At 39.7% G+C, this 18,707-nt stretch overlaps 2 protein-coding genes across 2 annotated transcripts; both read left to right on the top strand.

Moving 5' to 3' along the window:
- The first annotated feature begins 174 nt into the window (after nt 1–174).
- Nucleotides 175–6,214, top strand: sirt7 (sirtuin 7). The gene is made up of 10 exons (XM_073472406.1): nt 175–312; nt 467–604; nt 2,071–2,175; nt 2,255–2,325; nt 2,425–2,497; nt 2,593–2,691; nt 3,161–3,397; nt 3,668–3,748; nt 3,857–3,963; nt 4,230–6,214. Exons 1-10 carry the CDS (start codon nt 208–210, stop codon nt 4,432–4,434), a joined length of 1,221 nt encoding a protein of 406 aa, XP_073328507.1. The 5' UTR covers nt 175–207; the 3' UTR covers nt 4,435–6,214.
- Nucleotides 6,215–6,971: 757 nt separating this feature from the next.
- On the top strand, nt 6,972–17,564 carry pcyt2 (phosphate cytidylyltransferase 2, ethanolamine). Its single transcript, XM_073472416.1, has 12 exons — nt 6,972–7,263; nt 10,096–10,184; nt 11,713–11,874; nt 11,995–12,146; nt 12,535–12,576; nt 12,741–12,879; nt 12,987–13,069; nt 13,342–13,419; nt 13,960–14,025; nt 15,146–15,211; nt 16,020–16,108; nt 16,225–17,564. Exons 1-12 carry the CDS (start codon nt 7,139–7,141, stop codon nt 16,340–16,342), a joined length of 1,209 nt encoding a protein of 402 aa, XP_073328517.1. The 5' UTR covers nt 6,972–7,138; the 3' UTR covers nt 16,343–17,564.
- Nucleotides 17,565–18,707: the final 1,143 nt, after the last annotated feature.

The raw sequence follows: 18,707 nt of genomic DNA, 5'->3' as shown, positions 1-18,707 counted from the left end.
AACGTTTCTTAACACTTGAAAGTTGCTCTGAGGTTTGTGACAGCTGAGACTAATTAAAGACATGTACAGACTCCCGGCAGCAGGGGGCGCTGCTGGCTGTTTGCGTTAATGTTTATGTAAACAACTTCCACCCCGGCTGTTGTTGGTCTGTGGTGCTGTGAGCAGTGTTTTGAATAGAAAGCGACCCCTCAGCTGATTTAAAACGGGATGGCAGAGGGGGCAGACACCGGTGTTTCTTCACGGTTGGAGAGGAAAGCGTTGCAAAAGACCAAAATACTGCAGCGAGAAAGCGAGAGGAAGATATTTAGACTGGTAAGACGAGGCAACAGTACACTAATAGCCTGTTTTTCCAGCTAGCTAGCAAGCTGCACCAAGCTAGCTGACTAAAGTAGCAGTATACTGTGCATGTAGTGTGTCTCAGCCGGTGAGCCTGACAAGATGTTTTCTGTCGTCCTGTTAAATGAAGGTGCGACGGGTCCTGAAGAAGCCGGAGGCTGAGCGGTCGGAGGATGAGGCCGCTGTGTTACTGCTGCACAAAGAGACTGTGGAGGAGCTCTGCAAGAGAGAAGTCCGCAGAAATGTGCTCAAGAGGAAACAGGACGAGGTGAGGCAGTCAAGCTATTGTTCGCCTTTAAGCTAACTGGTCAGGTGGGGAACGAAAATGGTTTCTGGTTCAGTGACAGAGTTAGACAGGTTGTTCCAGTGTTTGTAATCTCTCTGTAATAGACTGTAAAGTCCACATGCAGTGTTGGAATGAAAGCTTCCAAAAGTACAAAACATATACTCCATTTCAAGATTTTACCCAAGTAGAGCACCAGTGGATTAAACAAAATAAAAAATATATTATTTTCAGCGCTTATTAATAGAACAAATTGTTATCTATGAGTAAAGATTGCCAGAATTAGCCAAAAGGCTGTTTTTCACCTGTAGTCCCCTGGCTTAGGTGTTTAAAAGGCTTCCTAAAATACAACATAACAAAGGGGAAAAAAAGAAAACAAGCAGACCACAACAAGGCTGAGACAAAACTAGGTACAAAACAAAAGTAACACAGGGCATGCAGTTTAAAGGTGCCCGGGGGATGAATCCTGTTGTTTGAGTGAACTTTCTTCTATTGCCACTATCAGGCTAAAATGTCTACTGACAAGACCAACAAGATCAACAAGACCCTGCTGTGTTTGTTACTCGATGCAACCATAGACAGACAGTATAAATTGTGGCTATAGTCTGGGTTTGAATATGAAGCCAAGGCAAAAGTGCCTCAGACCTGCATTCTTTCTAATTGCCTGCAGGTGGTGACTCCACTGGTGATTTTGTAAATTGCAGTCCTATTTTACAATTCAGGAGGCAAGCTCTGTTGACATTTTCAAATCCAGACTGAAAACGAATCTATTTTCTGTTCATTATGACCTCTCCTGACTTCACCAGCTGGGAACTCAAATCACTGACTCACTTTTCTAATTTTCAATAAAGTTAAGGATACACTGTATGATCCTTATTTTTAATTACTCACTAAAAATAAGGATCATACAGTGTATCCTTAACTTTATTGAAAATTAGAAAAGTGAGTCAGTGATTTGATTACTCACCTCAACCATGTCCTCTCATTGACACTTTTACCTGTGTATTTGTGTGTATGAGTGCTTATGAATGTGTGTGCATTTTTACATGTAATATTGTATTTTGCTGTTTTACTGACTTGTAAAGTGTACAGAGACTCTCTGGGTGATACGCACTTTAAATAAATTAAAGTTTAAGTTGATTTAGAGTAAATTAGACAAGCAGAATATGGTTTAAGGCAGGGCCATCTTGTGATTGACAAGTCGCTACCACTTTGTGTCCTCAGGTTCTCAGTCAGATCCAAACAGGATGTAGATGTAGCAATGTGTAATCTCCCGCGCCTCACCCTCTCATCCAAATATCATCACTTCTGGCTCAAAAATAACCAAAATGGAAATGATCATAATGCCAGACGTGAAGCTTCAGAACAGGAGTCCTCAAACCACTGGGTGAAACAACAGAAGTGAGTGGTCATCAACATTAAACATCTTGGTTTTCCTCTTCTCTATGCAGGTGTTTGATGATGCTGAGGAGCTGAAAAGTAAAGTCAGGCAGCTCGCTGTGGCAGTCAAACAAGCAAAACACCTGGTGGTTTACACCGGAGCTGGTATTAGTACGGTACGCTGATCTCTGAATCTTTCATTTTCATTTTGTTTTTAAACTTTCACAGTACTGATGATGATGTCTTTCCTTTCAGGCAGCTTCTATCCCAGACTACAGGGGCCCTAATGGGGTGTGGACACAGCTACAGAAAGGACGGACAGTCAGGTGAGATATGTTGTCTTTGCCCTCATGTGATTTTAGCTTCATTTCCTTTCCAGTTAAACTCCAACTGCTTTCATGCTTCTTGTTTCTCTTTACAAACAGTTCTTCTGACCTGAGTAAAGCTGAGCCAACCCTCACGCACATGTGCATTAGGATGCTTCATAAAGAAAACCTGGTATGAAAGGCTTATATAAGTATCACATACTTGATGTTCCACTGTTATTTATACATACTGGTATTTACCTACACTTTGTGTGTTCGTCTGTACAGGTAAAGCATGTTGTTTCTCAAAACTGTGATGGACTTCACTTGCGTAGCGATCTACCCAGACAAGCTCTGTCTGAGCTTCATGGGAACATGTTTATTGAGGTGAGACACACACATTGTGTAAGTGACTGACTCACACAGAGCTGCTATCTACAGCATCCTCTTTCTAAGTACTCTGAAATGGAAAAAGCCTACCTCCCGGAAAGTGCAGTAGGTTTTTATTTTATTTTTGGTGGATCACTAGTAGTATGGTGATGTGTGTCAGTGAGCCGTGCAGGCAGAGCAGGACTGTGTTAGTGTTGGTTCCACATTTTTTAGCAGGTCTCTGCTGTTGGTTTAAAACTCCTTTTGAGCTTCAGTCTGATGTTCAAACTGACTAAAACCCTCCTGCTACAACAGATCCAGCTTTCACCCATGTCTAAATTGCTTTTCTAATTTTTGCATAAGTGCACATTTTATAAAGAGGGGACACAAGCTGAGGATGAGGGAAATCATTTTTTATACCTGGGGAAACTGTTTTCTAAAGAAAGTAAGTAACCCTGACATACTGCATTTTTCATCCTGTCCCCAGGTGTGTACATCCTGTTCCCCGGTCAGGGAGTACGTGCGTTTGTTTGACGTGACAGAGCGCACGTCGCTGCACCGCCACGGTACAGGCCGCAGGTGCAGCCACTGTGGCAGCGAACTCAGGGACACCATAGTGCACTTCGGGGAACGTGGGACCCTGGATCAACCTCTAAACTGGAAGGGAGCTGCAGAGGCTGCCAAGATGGCAGACGTTATCCTCTGCTTAGGCTCCAGTCTGAAGGTAGGTTTAATAAACCACAGTGTGTCTGTAAATGTAATGTGGTTCAGGCAAATCAAACATAGATTGTAATGTTTACAATTAAATTTACATTCCTTCATTTAATTGTGCTTACACAGACTGTATTTTTAATTGCATTTGATAATCTGAACAGATTTGTTAGATGGAGATTTCAGAGACTTGTTTGTGAATATCATGTAAACACATTGATTGATTGTATTTGATGGCTCATTTGCTTGTAGCATCTTCACTCTCTGTTTCTGGCTCTTCTAGGTGCTGAAGAAATATGCTTGTCTGTGGGCCATGAACAGACCAGCGAGCAAAAGGCCCAAACTCTACATTGTCAACCTCCAGGTACACTTTGATTTCATATTTAGGTGATGATGCCAAAGAATTTGAATAAAATACAAATGGCGCTGTGTCGGCTTGGCAGATGATAATGTCGCTGTGGTCTTCTTCCAGTGGACGCCAAAAGACGACCTGGCAGTGCTGAAAATTCATGGCAAGTGTGATGATGTCATGAGCCTCCTAACGGAGGAGCTGAACATTCAGATTCCTGCTTATGACAGGTGAGGAGCATATGACGTAATTACATCTAATATACACACAAAACCCCCTATAACTTATGTAAAATTATCAATTCAGATAGACAAACATGCAGGCCTCCTCTTGCTGTCAGAGATGATAGTAAAACATCTGTATGTTATTAGGAATGAGTATGACACTAATTTCAAACTCATTATTCATGCCCAGTCAATACTCTCTCTCTCACACACATACACAACTTTACAACTTTTTGACGTTAAGCACACTTTCCCTCATTTTGTCTCATCAGGGCGAAAGACCCCATCTTCAGTCTAGCCACTCCTCTGCAGCCAGAGGAGGTCGACAGCTGCACCCGTGAGGTCATAGCTCCTGCTAATGGGCAGGAGGACTGCTCACCTGAGCCTGGGGAGCAGGCGGAAGAAGCCACAGCCGTGCAGGGCGGCTGGTTTGGGCGAGGCTATGGCAAAGGACGGAAGAAAAAAAAAGTTGCTTAATCCAGGCAACTTTATTGATACATATGGTGTTGTTGGACTTTCAACTTTAGGGTGCTGTTCTTTGCATTGGTATCATTAGGTTTGATTGTGTGTGCGTGTGCGTGTGCGTGTGTGTGTAACAGGAAAAATAAGTATTTGCCATTTGAAAATGGCGCTTTGCACCATGAACATTGTGATCGTGTTTTGTACAACATTCATATTTTTAATAACAGCAAAATCTAAAAATGGCTTGGGTTATGCTACCTTTTAAGCTAGCTGTTGTTAATAGAGGTAATTATTAGCCCATTACAGCTAGCATAGCCTGCAAGACAAAGTTTGATTAGTCAAAACTATTTAAAAGATTTGGCTATTTTTAGTGTCTTACACTTACATCCCTTAAGCTTAACGTGCCAAACACACAACATTCACTGATCAGCCACAACATTAAAATCACAGGCAGGTGAGGTGATAACATTGACCATTTCTTTATAATGCAGTGTTATGCTGGTAAACATTGGGTTCTGTCATTTATGTGAGTGTTACTTTGATATGTACCACCCCCAGCAGGACACTGCGCCCTGCCACATAACAAAAACTGAAAGGGAATGAACAGGGGAACGTGAAAAAGACCTTAGCTGACGATCAAGCCTCCAAATGATGGGACAGAGCTGTTTTGGAGAACTACACAGTATTAGTAGTGGGTTTTAATTTAAAGTGGCTGCTCAGTGTGTACTGTCCAAGCTTCAATTAGTGGATACGAGGAGTGACGAGTTTATATGAAAAGGCATCAAAAAGCCCAAAGATAGTATTGAAACACCTCCTGTAGCATTATTCATTTGTCCACTGTTCCTCTGTAAGCCCTGCATAACACAGACTCATATTTTCAACAGTGTAAAACCTACAGATGGTGAATGGGCCTCTGAATACAAGATTTTTGATGGAGTATCGCTTTCAACTCTGAATTAATTACTAAGTTGGTTATTGTTGCTTTATAGACGCTAATATATATATATAAACATAAATGAGAATACTGAAATAAGTGACTTGTTGTTTACAAGTGGTAAATGTTAGAACAGCAGCAGCAGAAGACTAGTGGACACTTTGATTTTGTGCTGGAGGTCAAACATTTTTTACATGTATTGCTTAGAGGTAATTATTTTTGTAGTTTATTTTCAGACATTTAAATGTACATTGTTGAATGTACCTTGTTAATACAGCTTATTTGTGTTGAGGTTTATTTAAAAGGAACTTTGTTTCACTGAAATTATTTCCTGAACTCACAGTCGATCTTCACTCTGCTGTTGCTTATCCTCAGGTTTGCAGGCTACGTAGTACAGCTGCTACCGTACCTTGGTTTACTGAAGTTGTTGAATTTGCCTATGTTTACATTTTTATCTCAACTTTCCTGCAGACTTGGCAGATAATCTGCTGTTGTCACGACTTTGTCTACAGCAAAGTAACAAGGAAAGGTGATTTTGGAATTTTTAGTTGAATTTTCATTAATTTTTACTTTGTGTCAGGTTACTGTAAGTTACTGTTTACTTAAATGATTGGAAATGCCCAAATGTGTGTCTATTAATTTGTCTCAGGAAGATTTCTTAAAAATATTATTATTAATGTCATCCTGTACCATAAGTGTCAGAGGGTTTAAAAGAATAGACTAGCCATGATAAGCTATTGTTCAGCATTCCTAAAACTCCAACCAGAGGAACTGGTTCTTTAGTTCTCATTGTATTTTACAAAAAAGAAAAGAAAAATATTATGTGACGTTTTTGAGACAATAAAGTGTTTCCCATTTGCATATTCCTGTACTGGCCTTTGCTTTAACCGATTAATAATAATATTACAGTACACTTGTTTTATAGACTTGATATGAATTTTGAATTGTTTGTTTCTTGAATATTTTTTTTAATTGCACAAAATGTTTAATTTATTCAATTTAAAAGGATTTCCATTTTAAATATAGACTATTTGAATAGATATCTGAAACACACTTAACCTACTTGGCAGGTACTATTGAAGGATGTGACAGTCTGTGTAAATACTGTGCCGGTTTGTTAAGGAGTTACCTTCTGTCATTGAACTTGTTTTACTGCAACTCATTCCCCAAGGCATCATAGTGTGAAATAATGAACTTTCTAGCTGTAGCATCAGCATCAGTGGTGGGAGAAGTATTCAAATCCTATCAGCAATATCACAACGTAAAATACTCCAGGAAACTTGGTCACAAAAAGAATCTTAAAAAAAAGTATGTGCTCAAAAGTACTCATGAAGCACAGTGGACATTGTCAAAGTTATATTATTATACAATAATTCAATTTATCTTTTAAAATAATCATACACAATATTGATCTGCATAAAAATGTAACCAGAGCTTTTTGTTTTTGTAGGTTGGAGTAAAGGGAACAAAAGCCGTCTGGGATGTAATGGAGTAACAGTACACAGTGCATTCCACTGCAGGGAGCGGACTTTTATAGGCTGCATGTGGTCACGTGACAGACGTGATTATGCAATGTGTACGTCAGCGTGAGAGGATTCGTTCGATGTGACGTAGTAGTCTTGGAGGCGTTGGCCGGTGTCACTCTGGCTTATGTGAAAAACCCGAGACGGAGCAGACGTCCTTTTTAAATAATTTGTGAGCGAAACCGAATCTGACCGAGCCAGATACTTTAACTTTTAGTTTTTATTTGCGCTACCTCATAGTAGTTTATCTGAACCTGTCGAAATGTTCAAAAACGGTCACCACGCCACCGACGACCAGCGGGATGAAGCCGGTCGCAGTAAGCCGGGTGGTTCAGTGTGCAGCCCGGAGAAAAGGAAGCGCGTCGTCCGGTTGTGGTGTGACGGCTGGTGAGTCTCCGTGCCTGTCACTGACTTACTTTCGGTGCTGGTTAATAAACTTTTCACACTTCGTTGTCCTATACGCGGTCATTTTGTAACTTATAACATATCAGGAACCAATGGGGGGGTAGCATGCTAATGTTAGCTAGCTACTTACATTAGCAGGTAGTAACATAGCAACAGGCGTATAACCATTCCATCTTCCATAACTAGCTTAACTACAGTGTGAGGTAAAGCTAACGTTACTTCCCCACAAAGTGACCTAATTGTTGTTATTTTCGAATACAAAAATATATCCTCATGTTATATTTATGATTGCAGCCCAGCCCAAATTAACGTCATTAACGTTAGTATGTTTGACTAAGAAAGCCCTAGTTCCTCAGAAAACTAGCTAATTGCCTAACGATCTTCTTGCACAATGGCTGTCATATAATGTATGTTATTATCAGTTTTTATGGCTTGGGGTAAGTTAGGGACAAGGTCCTCTTCTACTAACCTCATAGTAAGGCTGAGGTCATGAATGATAATTTGAAATGTGTATGAAACTTTAACCAGACAGAATTGAACCTATGGTTATTAAAGGTGAACAATAGCTATAGATGAAAACCTAAGGTGTTATGTTAGATTAAAAGTTGCAAGCACATCTGAATTTCCTACATCTGACCCAGAAGGAAAGTTAGAGTGCTTTTATATGCATTTCTAAAGAAAACTGGTAAATCATCCAAACAAAATTTGCAGCCTGTAGATTAAATCAATCTACACTCTCTCATATGTGAAATCCAGCTGTTAATACAACCAAGGTTGTCATCAATGTTGGCCCTCAGAATTGATCAAAACATTACTTAAGGACATTTATCCTTACCTTTCTGTCTATTTTTCTGTCTGTCTGTCAGTCTAATATAGACATCTGGGAGTTGGTTTTGGCATTCAGGGCCAATTCATGTGTCCAACAGCCATATCTGTTTTCTGTTTTTATTGTTATCTAGACCCTGCTGTCACACCATTGAACTACTAGGGAAAAAACTGTGATCCTCATGTGATGTAGCTGCAGCTGAGGGGACAACCAACTCCCAATGTGCAATGCATACGTTCATTTCTGGACTCACTTCCTGCACAAGGAAGTGGTCAAGTTGCTGATAACTAGTCTGACATGGCCCGTCTCATGTGGCGGTTATAAATAACTAACATAGTGAACATGTCGTTCAGTGTGATGCAACAGTGGTGTGTTGGTGTGGTGGGCAGGGGTTCCTTCTGTTTGGGGGGTTACAGGGGGACATATTGAGACATATACATTAAGACAAGGGTGAGATGGAGGGTAAAGACGAAATATTAGGAGACTGTTCATTTTGCCAGAGTAAACAACAAATGTCCAAAACCCAAACAAATATCAGCTGCAAATAAAAAACACTGTCTACTTTTTGTTTGATTGCTCTATTGACTGACTTAGAAATGCAATGCATGTAGATTTGCAGGCCACTGAAAGCTGTAAAAGACGGTATTTTCTGGCTCCATGTAAATAACTTTTAGACATTATTTAGTTTTTTGACAGCTGGAAAACATCTTCAGGTAAATAATCTCACAGTACACCTAAAAGAAAATTAGGCATGACTTTACTGTGTTTCTTTTTGTTTCTCTTGGAGCAATAACACTGTTATGAAGTTGCCACTCAAGTCTGCTAAATTATTAAAGGTTAAACACTGATCTGTATATACATCACTCTGAAAAAGATAGATTTACCACTGGGAGCATACTGTAGTATCTAACTGATCCCGCCCAGGCAAGGTGAGGGATGTTGGGGGATTATTGTTGTTAAGGGTATTCGGACTAGCAGCTTGTGGTAATGTCATTATAGAAGAGAGGTTTGCCCACTGTAAGTACAGAGACTAATGGGCTCTTTTGTTGAAGTTGGTCTGATCTTTTGGAAATAACCTAGAGATACAGAAGTGTTTAGAAAATGTTGAAACAGAGGCCTAAAGGAAAGTGGCCAGGCACTTGCTTTCCCTCCCTTAAAACTCTGTCAGTTAAATGTTATTTGAGCTGTCTTGGATTGGCACATGTGTAATATGAACCCACTTTTGCTCTTAAATGATTTAAACAGTTTTCTTTTCTAAGGTGTCCTTACCATCAGCTGCTTTTGCTGCTCAGTCTATGGTTAAACTGGACGGTCATGTCTGTAATATGAGTGTTTTGAAGCTATAGGAATGTGACGCTGCAGGGTGCTGAACAAAAGCATATTTTCATCAAAACCTGATCAAACTGTAACTGAGTATAACATTTTTGTTAAAGTAAATATAACTACGAATTACATCATTACTTTTTTTTCCCCTGTGGTTTAAATCAGCAAAGAACGTTGCGATAAGAGAGGAAAAGTCTAGAAAACAGTAGGCCTTAATTTTAGAGGTTACTGAATGACAGAAAGCAAATAAACATTAGCAAACTGCACACTGGGTGTCTCTGATCATTACCTTTATCCCAGTAACCTTTATCATATTTCCTCACCATGTTAAAAACTCTATCAGTCTGTGTTTTGGGATATACACTGCTTGACTTGAAGATCATATTTTGGTTGACAGCAAAGACCTGACACTGTTGTACTGTGCAATGTCTCCATAAAAAGAGATTAAAGATAAGAGTGTAAAACAATAAAGCAGGGTAACTGGCGTGTCAGAGCTATCTTACATTAAATGAGCTAATTCTCAAGGCCACATCCTTTATTGTTGTGTGTGTTCAACCGTTTGTTGATTTCTTTTTTTGTCCTCTGTAATGTTTTGTTCAAGTACTCAAAGTATCTATTGATTTTCCTGCTAATGACATTGTCGTCTCTTCTTCCTGTCTCCACAGTTATGACATGGTGCACTACGGTCACTCCAACCAGCTGCGGCAGGCCAAAGGCATGGGAGATTACCTCATAGTCGGAGTGCATACAGATGGTAAGACTGCCACACACCTACACACATTATGTTGTGGATGCTTCTATGAAAAGTTTTTTTTTTTATCAACTTGATAACCTTTTTATAATACACTGTAAGACACTGATGCAAGCTAAAAACCTTAATATTGCTGCGGTCTTGACAATCAGTTTACTTTGCTTTAAGTAAACTGATTTTAAATTAAGATTCTTCACTTCATTCAGTGGAGGAATGAAGCGTAGAAAGTCATATCCTCCTCCAATTAGGGTTGCAGCATTACTTTTAACAGTTTCAAGGTATACTGTAGTCTGAAAATTGATGGTTATTATACCGTGTGCATTTGCTTATCTATGGTATTGAAATCTACCATATTAGTGTAAATATTATAGTAAATATAGTAATATATATATTGAAAATTTAATAAAGCTTTTGTTCAACCTCAAAAATTCTTCCATTTTCATTCCTTTAAGGGTCAGTGTAACTGATATTAATAATTGTGTGATACCGTAAAACTATGATATTTTCTCAGATGGTTATTGTACCCTGAAAATCTCCTACCACTGCAACCCCACTGCCAATACAAAAGATTTAAATCAGTTATAACCATAAACATAAGAAGACAAAGCAAACAAGAATAACAAAAGCAGGTAAAAGAAACATGAAAAAGGGAACTTATAGTAACTTACCCCTAGATTCCACCGGGGACCATCATGGCTGCTTTACAACTGCGATACGATCGCCGGAGCTGATTGCGGCCGTTCTAGTCAATGCTCATGTTTCCACCAGCTGCGCCACAGCACGTCTCAGCAGCGTCCCAGAAGCTGCTCTCTGCTCTGCCTCGCGGTGAATACGCAGCGAGTCTATTTTTTACGGAGATGGACCACAGTCGCGCCAAGCTGAACAGAGCAGATTGTGCCGGGCAGGAAGTCACGCACAGTAACAGCATAGTGCATCCAGTCAGTTTTCAAAATAAAACAACCTGTACCGTCTCGGGATCATGTTTCACTTCACTACATGGAATATTTAAGTACGTAGCCTACACACCCATGGTAGAAGCACAAAAATAAAGGAGAATGGGACAAAATAAGCAAAATCTGAGAAGGTCTACTATATCAGCCGGCAGCACGCTCTGCCTCTGTAATGCTCTCGGTGGGATATGCAGTCACATGGAGAACAGAGCAAAATAGCGTTGCACATGTAACGTCATAGTCACGCACCCAATGGAAACTAGGAGTTACACTTCTCGTACAATCACTAAACTGGTTGATTTTTACATTGTTTTACATTGTTTTACATTGTTAGTCTAGAAGCTTGGTTTTAAATCAAGACATAACCCACAACTTTTAACCTGTTAATAATATAATATATAAATATATTTTTTTCACATTAATAAGCACATGTCATGGTAAACTGGACTGTGTGTAACAGTGTAACTAATCAAAGGAGTCTCCACTATGTACACTATGTGCTGTTGGATGCAGATGCTCTAATACAGATGTTAGTGATGTGCTAATAATTAACATTAGCTTACCTCTTACTTCTCTCAAAGCTGAGATTTCCAAGCACAAGGGTCCTCCAGTCTTCACTCAGGAAGAACGCTACAAGATGGTGAGGGCCATTAAGTGGGTGGATGAGATAGTCGAAGGTGCGCCTTACGTCACCACCCTGGAGACTCTTGACAAGTACAACTGTGACTTCTGTGTGCATGGAGGTGAGTCTGTTTAAGGCTGCTCTTTGAAGCGTATTTCCTGTCGTGTATCATGTGATGCACATGTTGTAAACAAGCCTGCAGTTGTGAGGATGGGCTAATGTCACTGTTTATGTTTACCAGATGACATCACATTGACGGTCGATGGTAAGGACACATACGAAGAGGTGAAGCGTGAGGGACGGTACCGGGAATGTAAACGCACACAGGGCGTCTCCACCACTGACCTGGTGGGTCGAATGCTTCTCATGACCAAAGCCCATCACAGCAACATGGTGAGTTAAGATGTGTTTATACTCAATGCAAAGCATTGAAAGCATTTGGTTTTTATTTGATGTTCAGTGGAAGAGTTACCCATTGATAGCACTGCTGTGATACAAGATGGATGTATCATATGTGATTCTTCTTTAATTACATTCACCTCAGTAACTGTGTTTACATTCTTTCATTAACTTTTTAATATAGAGCAATGGCAGGCTTTGCATGTACTTACAGAGCTAGTACTGCAGCTATGTGCAAAGGCTTCATAGCTATGCTGTAACTTTTTAATGCGCAAGTATTATTCCCTCTTTAGTGTCTCTGTGTGTGTAGTCATTATCTAGTGTATGAGCAATGGTTTAATTGTTTGTTTTGCTGTTTTTCATCTCTTCTCCTGTTGTGCAGGATAATCCAGATTACCAGCAGCATACAGACAACTTTGGGAAGGTTAGTAGAATGGGTTTTATTTTAGTCAAAGCTTGTAATTTAAATGAATCCTTATGAAAAGGTATATGTTAGCAGTGGAACATCTTTCCCAAAGCAAGACGCCTTCTAGCATTTATTACATTTTCCCAGTGAGATAAATGCTTGTGTCTTTTCTTGTGTTCAAGGGTCCTAAAGGCCACAGTCCATGGACGGGAGTGTCTCAGTTCCTCCAGACGTCCCAAAAGATCATCCAGTTTGCCTCAGGAACGGAGCCGCAGCCTGGAGACACCATCATCTATGTGGCCGGGGCATTCGATCTCTTCCGTATCCTTATCATGCAGAAAATAACCACAACTGAGTTATGAACACTGATAGAAATCTTTTCTGTGATGAGTGTTATTGTTGTTGCCTTGACCACAAATTCCTTGCAGACATTGGCCATGTTGACTTCTTAGAGATGGTCTATAAGCAGGCAGAGAGACCCTACGTCATCGTCGGTCTGCACTTTGACCAGGTACACCTAATTTCCAACATCTGCTAACATACATCTCAGCAAAACATTCACTTAATGTTCACTTAAGGGACAGAACCCGTCCTTGCTGCGTCAGCGGTTTTCAAAAAAAAGATTTGAAACAAGTTAAGAGCAGCTCAGACTTTTATGGTAAGGCAACAAATCGTGGTCTTGGAATTTAAGATCACGCTACTTTATATGATTCAGGTATGTTGGTTGAATATCTAAAAGGTAAAAAATGTAAAAGTACTAAATGATCTGTTTATCCTCTTCAGGAAGTAAATCGGTACAAGGGGAAAAACTATCCAATCATGAACATCCATGAGAGAACACTGAGTGTCCTTGCCTGTCGAGTGAGTTCAAGCAAGCACGCACGCACACACACACACACACACACACACACACACACACACACACGCATACACAAAGACCTCTAAATGTTCAGCGCAGTGGGGTGTATTTCTAGCTTGAATACTCCCAGTGCTGCAGGCTGAACTTGGCTCTGTTCCCCTCATTCCTGCTGGTCAGCTATCAGTCTAGAACAATGAGTCTCTGTGCCCCCATCTGCACTGTGTGTGTTTGTGTTCAAGTTAAACCAACTTATGAGAACATAACACAAACCAAACATGTTACACAATCCTAAACTGCTGAATTGCTGTGCTCTGCCATCAGTTTCCCTCAATGCTTGATGATGCTGTTACGAATTAGCCAGGATTTAAGAACAGTAAAAACACCTTTGATTTTGAGCTGTGCTCTACCTAAAAAGGTGCTCATCAGCTGAACTTAAACAGTTAATGATATCAACTGATGTGAAGCATTAGCATGAATAGTTTAATAATTATAAAACTTGAACCTGACTTTAATTTGCTACCCTCTTCCCTGTCTCTCTATAGTATGTGTCAGAGGTGGTGATTGGTGCACCGTACGCAGTAGGCAAAGACCTGCTGGATCATTTTAAGGTGAGTTGCCTTTGTATGACATTACATCTTATCATGTGTTTATTTTTAGATCTTTATTTAACCAGGATGGTCCCTTCAGTTTGAAAATTCATGAGCCGAAGTGTTGCTTTCCACAAACTAAATCTATTCATTTAAAAAGTTGCACTGTTTCAGTCCTTAAACTGTCCAGTTGTAATTGAATTTTGACATTGGTGCTTTGCTTTGTATATATGAGGGGAGACAAGATGGTCACACATGAAAGTCACCCGCATAAATGAAGGAGGACGACCGGCACATTTTCCAATATAAAACTCAGTGATGTGTAAATTATAGCCAGTGAACTGTGAGTTAATTGACACAGTTTGTAAGCAAAGTACGACATATGCATTACATTGGTGGAGGCATTAGTTCATCTTCTAAGTATAATACCAGAAAAAAATATCAGCGACTTGTCTTTGTCATGCTTTAAATGTCACTTCACTCAAGTTTTTGAAAACGAACTGGGATTAAGAACTAGCTCACAACATTTTGACAGACTTAGATTAAAAACAAATTATCGAACACCTTTGACACTGTAAACCAGACAATAGAGCATTGTATGGCTGCTGCAACTTAAAGTTTCTCTCTAATTTATGTACAATGTAAATTACAAAAAGGCCCAATACTGAACCACGTGGCGTCCCCTTGTGGACAGTTTAAATACCACAAGAAAAAAACTCAACTCAAACACATTCAGATCTGTCACATACCCTGTAGGTAAGTCAATATCACAGCCTTATTTTTATCCAGCTTTAAATTCCTTAGATAAATACAAACACATTTGTCATTGACACACTTGCACCAGTTGCTACCTAAAGTGCCTCTTCAAAGATTAGTTCATGTGAGGAATGTGTGACGATAAATAGTCTTTATTATAAAAAGTTAATAACGAGTTTACATTGGTGATACTGAGGGTAGACAACCAGATAGTATACAAAATAACTTTAATGTTACTGTGAGAAAGTCAGAACAGACCAGGCCATCTACCAGCATAGGGCTTCTCAGTAAGGGCACTGAAATGCATTTACATACTGGACAAATATTATTTATATGTCTGCACTTGATGGTTGGTTTAACTAGATGTGATTGTGTGATTGTGCAGGTGGACCTGGTGTGTCATGGCAAGACGGAGGTGTTTCCAGACAAGGATGCATCAGATCCCTACGCTGTGAGTACAGGCTCCTCTCTTCTCTTGCAGTAACGCCTGCACGATTGTACTGCAATTACATGATATATGTGTTTTGAGAATTTTTAGATTATTTTAAGGTCAAAATATTCTGCTGGTCAACAGTCTGATTCATACTGAGGCAGTGTTGTGTTGTGTTGTGTTTTGAAGAGTACACTAAATTGACTCCCAATATTCCTTAGCAACAGTGTGTATCTCTGTAGGACACACAAAGCAATGAGCAGAGGAGAAATCGTACAGATGAATACCGCAAAGTAATTAGAGGTTTAATTACATGGTAACACTTTATAATAACCGTCATTAAAAAATGGTACATTTATATTTCCAGTTAATTAAACTTCAGTTAATATTTTATTGTTAACAAGCTTTATAAATAACTTATGAAGGAATTGTTTATTGTAAACTTGCAACTGATGTTCCATAAATTAATGCTACTGATATCATCAAAAACTGGATTTGTATTAATGGCACAATTCAAATGCTCTGGTTTAAATAAATAAAATAGATGTGACTGCTAACATGCTAGCATGGGTGACAAAGTGTAGTCTTAACAGATGGGTTAGCAAATTGTATTGGGTTTTTCATTTTGAAACTGTGTGTGAGACACTGGACTCATTCATTCATGCTCCTTAAGTTGTTACACAACACCTTATCAGAAGAGTCTACGTTGTTGGTCCAAATGTGACACAACTTCAAGGCATTAAGTGCTTTATTGCTCCATTCTATCCTAATTGTTGATAATAAGAGGAGATCTTTGGCTTTGATGTGGCCATTTATGTTCTGCCCTCAGGAGCCAAGGAAGAGGGGGATCTTCAGGACCATCGACAGTGGGAACAATCTCACCACTGATGACATTGTCCAGAGGATCATTGAAAACAGGTCAGGGACTGTCATCTTCATCTACCTTTTATTCCTCTCTTTATAGATCATTTTGACGCTTTACTGTTTTTATTTTTTCATCTCAAATTTGTTATCGTCATCTTGCATGTCCTCAGGCTGCAGTTTGAGGCCAGGAACCAAAAGAAGGAGGCCAAGGAGATGGCGGTGATCGAGGCGATGAAGAAGAGAGAGCAGCAGGACCAGAGTGAAACTGCAGCCCAGGCTGCTCACTAGTGAGACCTCAGATCTGATTCTGTGTCTGATTTACTCGTCCTGGTACACACAGCTTTAAGAGGGTGGACTCAACTGACCCAGATTGACGGTCCATGTTAAACTGGGCCTGTCTCGGTGGAAAGACTCAGGAGGAGGGACAGACGGTGTCTACCAGTCCACTGGGGGAATCCTGCTTTGAATATTTGGTGTCGCAGTGTGTCCTACATGCTGCTGGGTTAGCTTCTCTCTGTCTTCATCTATACAGACTACTGCAGCCGACTGGGATTAGAATAGACCTGCCTTGACATGAACACAAAGAATCCAAACGCATAACATGTTCTATGATTTAACCTGCAAAGTACCTTTAAACCCCTCGTCCTCCACAGAAAGCTTTTTAATGTTATCTTCTATCATGTATCATTTTGTCCCAAGACTCACACACTGCATGTTCCTGTAAAGGCGTACAAGTGGTATATTAAGTTTGTAATAAGCCATAACCTATTGACAAAATGTTAACGTCATTGTCAGTTATGTTTCTAGATTTTATGCCATATAGGTTTTTAATGATCAGTCTTAGCAGTGTCATTAGTAAAGTTGAATGTGGTCTGTTTTATAATACACTTAGAAAACGTTGATTTATTTTCATTTCTCTCACTATGTTTTAGTTCATCCTGAAAAAAAACATTATTACTGCAGGAAATGATCTGTGAATTAGTCTTTTAATTTCACCTGTGGATTTTAACTACCTGAATTTGCACCGAGCGTGTTTGTGTGTATGTGTGTGTGCGCATGAGTGAGAGAGAGTTGAGTGAGGTTAGTGAGTTTGTGCGCTGTAAATGACAGTAGTGCCTCATTCCCAAAGCTATACTGTTTAACTAATTTAAGGGCTGTGACTTGTATAAACATTTCTAAACTACCAGCGTGACTCTGTAGCGGTTGCTAAAGTTGTTCTTTCTTCAGTCTTCTTTCAAAAAATGTGTTTTAAAAAACTAGAATTTAATTTTGTTAAACTGCTTCTGCAAACTTTTGTAGATTGAAGAAGGATGTTCCTGTTGCTATATGGGGGCATGTTATACTTGGAGATGAATTGTTAATGTTGTGAGACAGTGTCTGTGGGATGGAGGCAGGCTGAGAAATATATAAGTTTCTAAATATTAGATGTTGGGACTTTTCACAACTTTTCAATCACTATACTGCAATGTGTAAATTTCCCTTTTAATAAATAAAAAGCTAATAAGGCAAAGTGTCATCTGATGTCTGTTTTACAGCGGCAGCGGCAGCAGCGTGATGCGTGCAGCCTGATGACAGAGATCTTTGTTGGATCAGCACATACTCACGGTTCACTGAGTCGGTGAAATGAGGCCGCAGCCACTCAGAAAACTGCTAAATCCGACGGTCCTGTCTCATTCACTCTGCTCTCAGATTGGAACAAAAACTGCAAACCATCATTCAGCGTCATTACAAACATAAAGAGCCTCTAATCCGCCGACCAGAGCCCCCCAGAGGAGCTCCTGCAGGAAGGATCCAATCACTCAGCTGACGGACATTACAGATCATGTTCTGCACAGATACTGACACAGCAAGATCTCGCTCTCCACATACATTTGGTCTGAGAAGTATTTTTAAACAGCTCTGGTCTTTGGTGAATTAAATAGCAAAGATAAATGTGAGACACATTTGACAATCACTGCAATTGGATAGAACTGGCTTTAAGTGGGGGTTTTTTGTCCGACAACCTCAGCCATTCAGGTCTCAGACCAATCTCAAAAATGTAATTAGCGGATAAAGATGCACCATCTGGTTTTTGAGGTGGTCCTCAGACACAAAACATAAAAGTTTAACATTGAAACAAAAATAAATAAATAAAACTGACGCAGAACAAATGACATAGCAACAGCCACAAGGACATACACAGAAAGCCACTCCAACCATCCCAAACCACACCTACTACAGTTACAAATATGATTTGGACAAAGAAAATAAATGAATAGACTGAATAACATTAACATTAAAGGATAAATTCACCCAAAAATCAAAATTCAGTCATTATCTATTCACCTCAATATTGATGGAAAGTCAGGTGAAGTTTCGTTGTCCACAAAACATTTCTGGAGCTTCACAGCAAAACGGCATGGCAGCATTCTCCTGAACAGCTGAAGTAGATGGGGACTTGTTTTGAAATAATGTAAAAGAGCAGAAAAACAACATAAAATGGCTCCATACAGCTTATCCAGTGTAATCCAAGTCTCCAGAAGCCCAGAGATTTCAACTTGATTGGAAAAGACGTCATTTACACACTGAAATCTTTACTTTAGCTACTAAGCTAAAAGCGTGGATGTGTGTGTAGATAATTGGGGATCTTGGGGCCTTTTTTAGCCGTTCTTAA

This window comes from Pagrus major, chromosome 1, assembly GCF_040436345.1.
Source record: "Pagrus major chromosome 1, Pma_NU_1.0".
In the NCBI taxonomy this organism is placed as follows: Eukaryota; Metazoa; Chordata; class Actinopteri; order Spariformes; family Sparidae; genus Pagrus; species Pagrus major.
The sequence above is the reverse complement of the archived record's forward strand: the minus strand, read 5'-3'. Positions and strand labels throughout refer to the sequence as shown.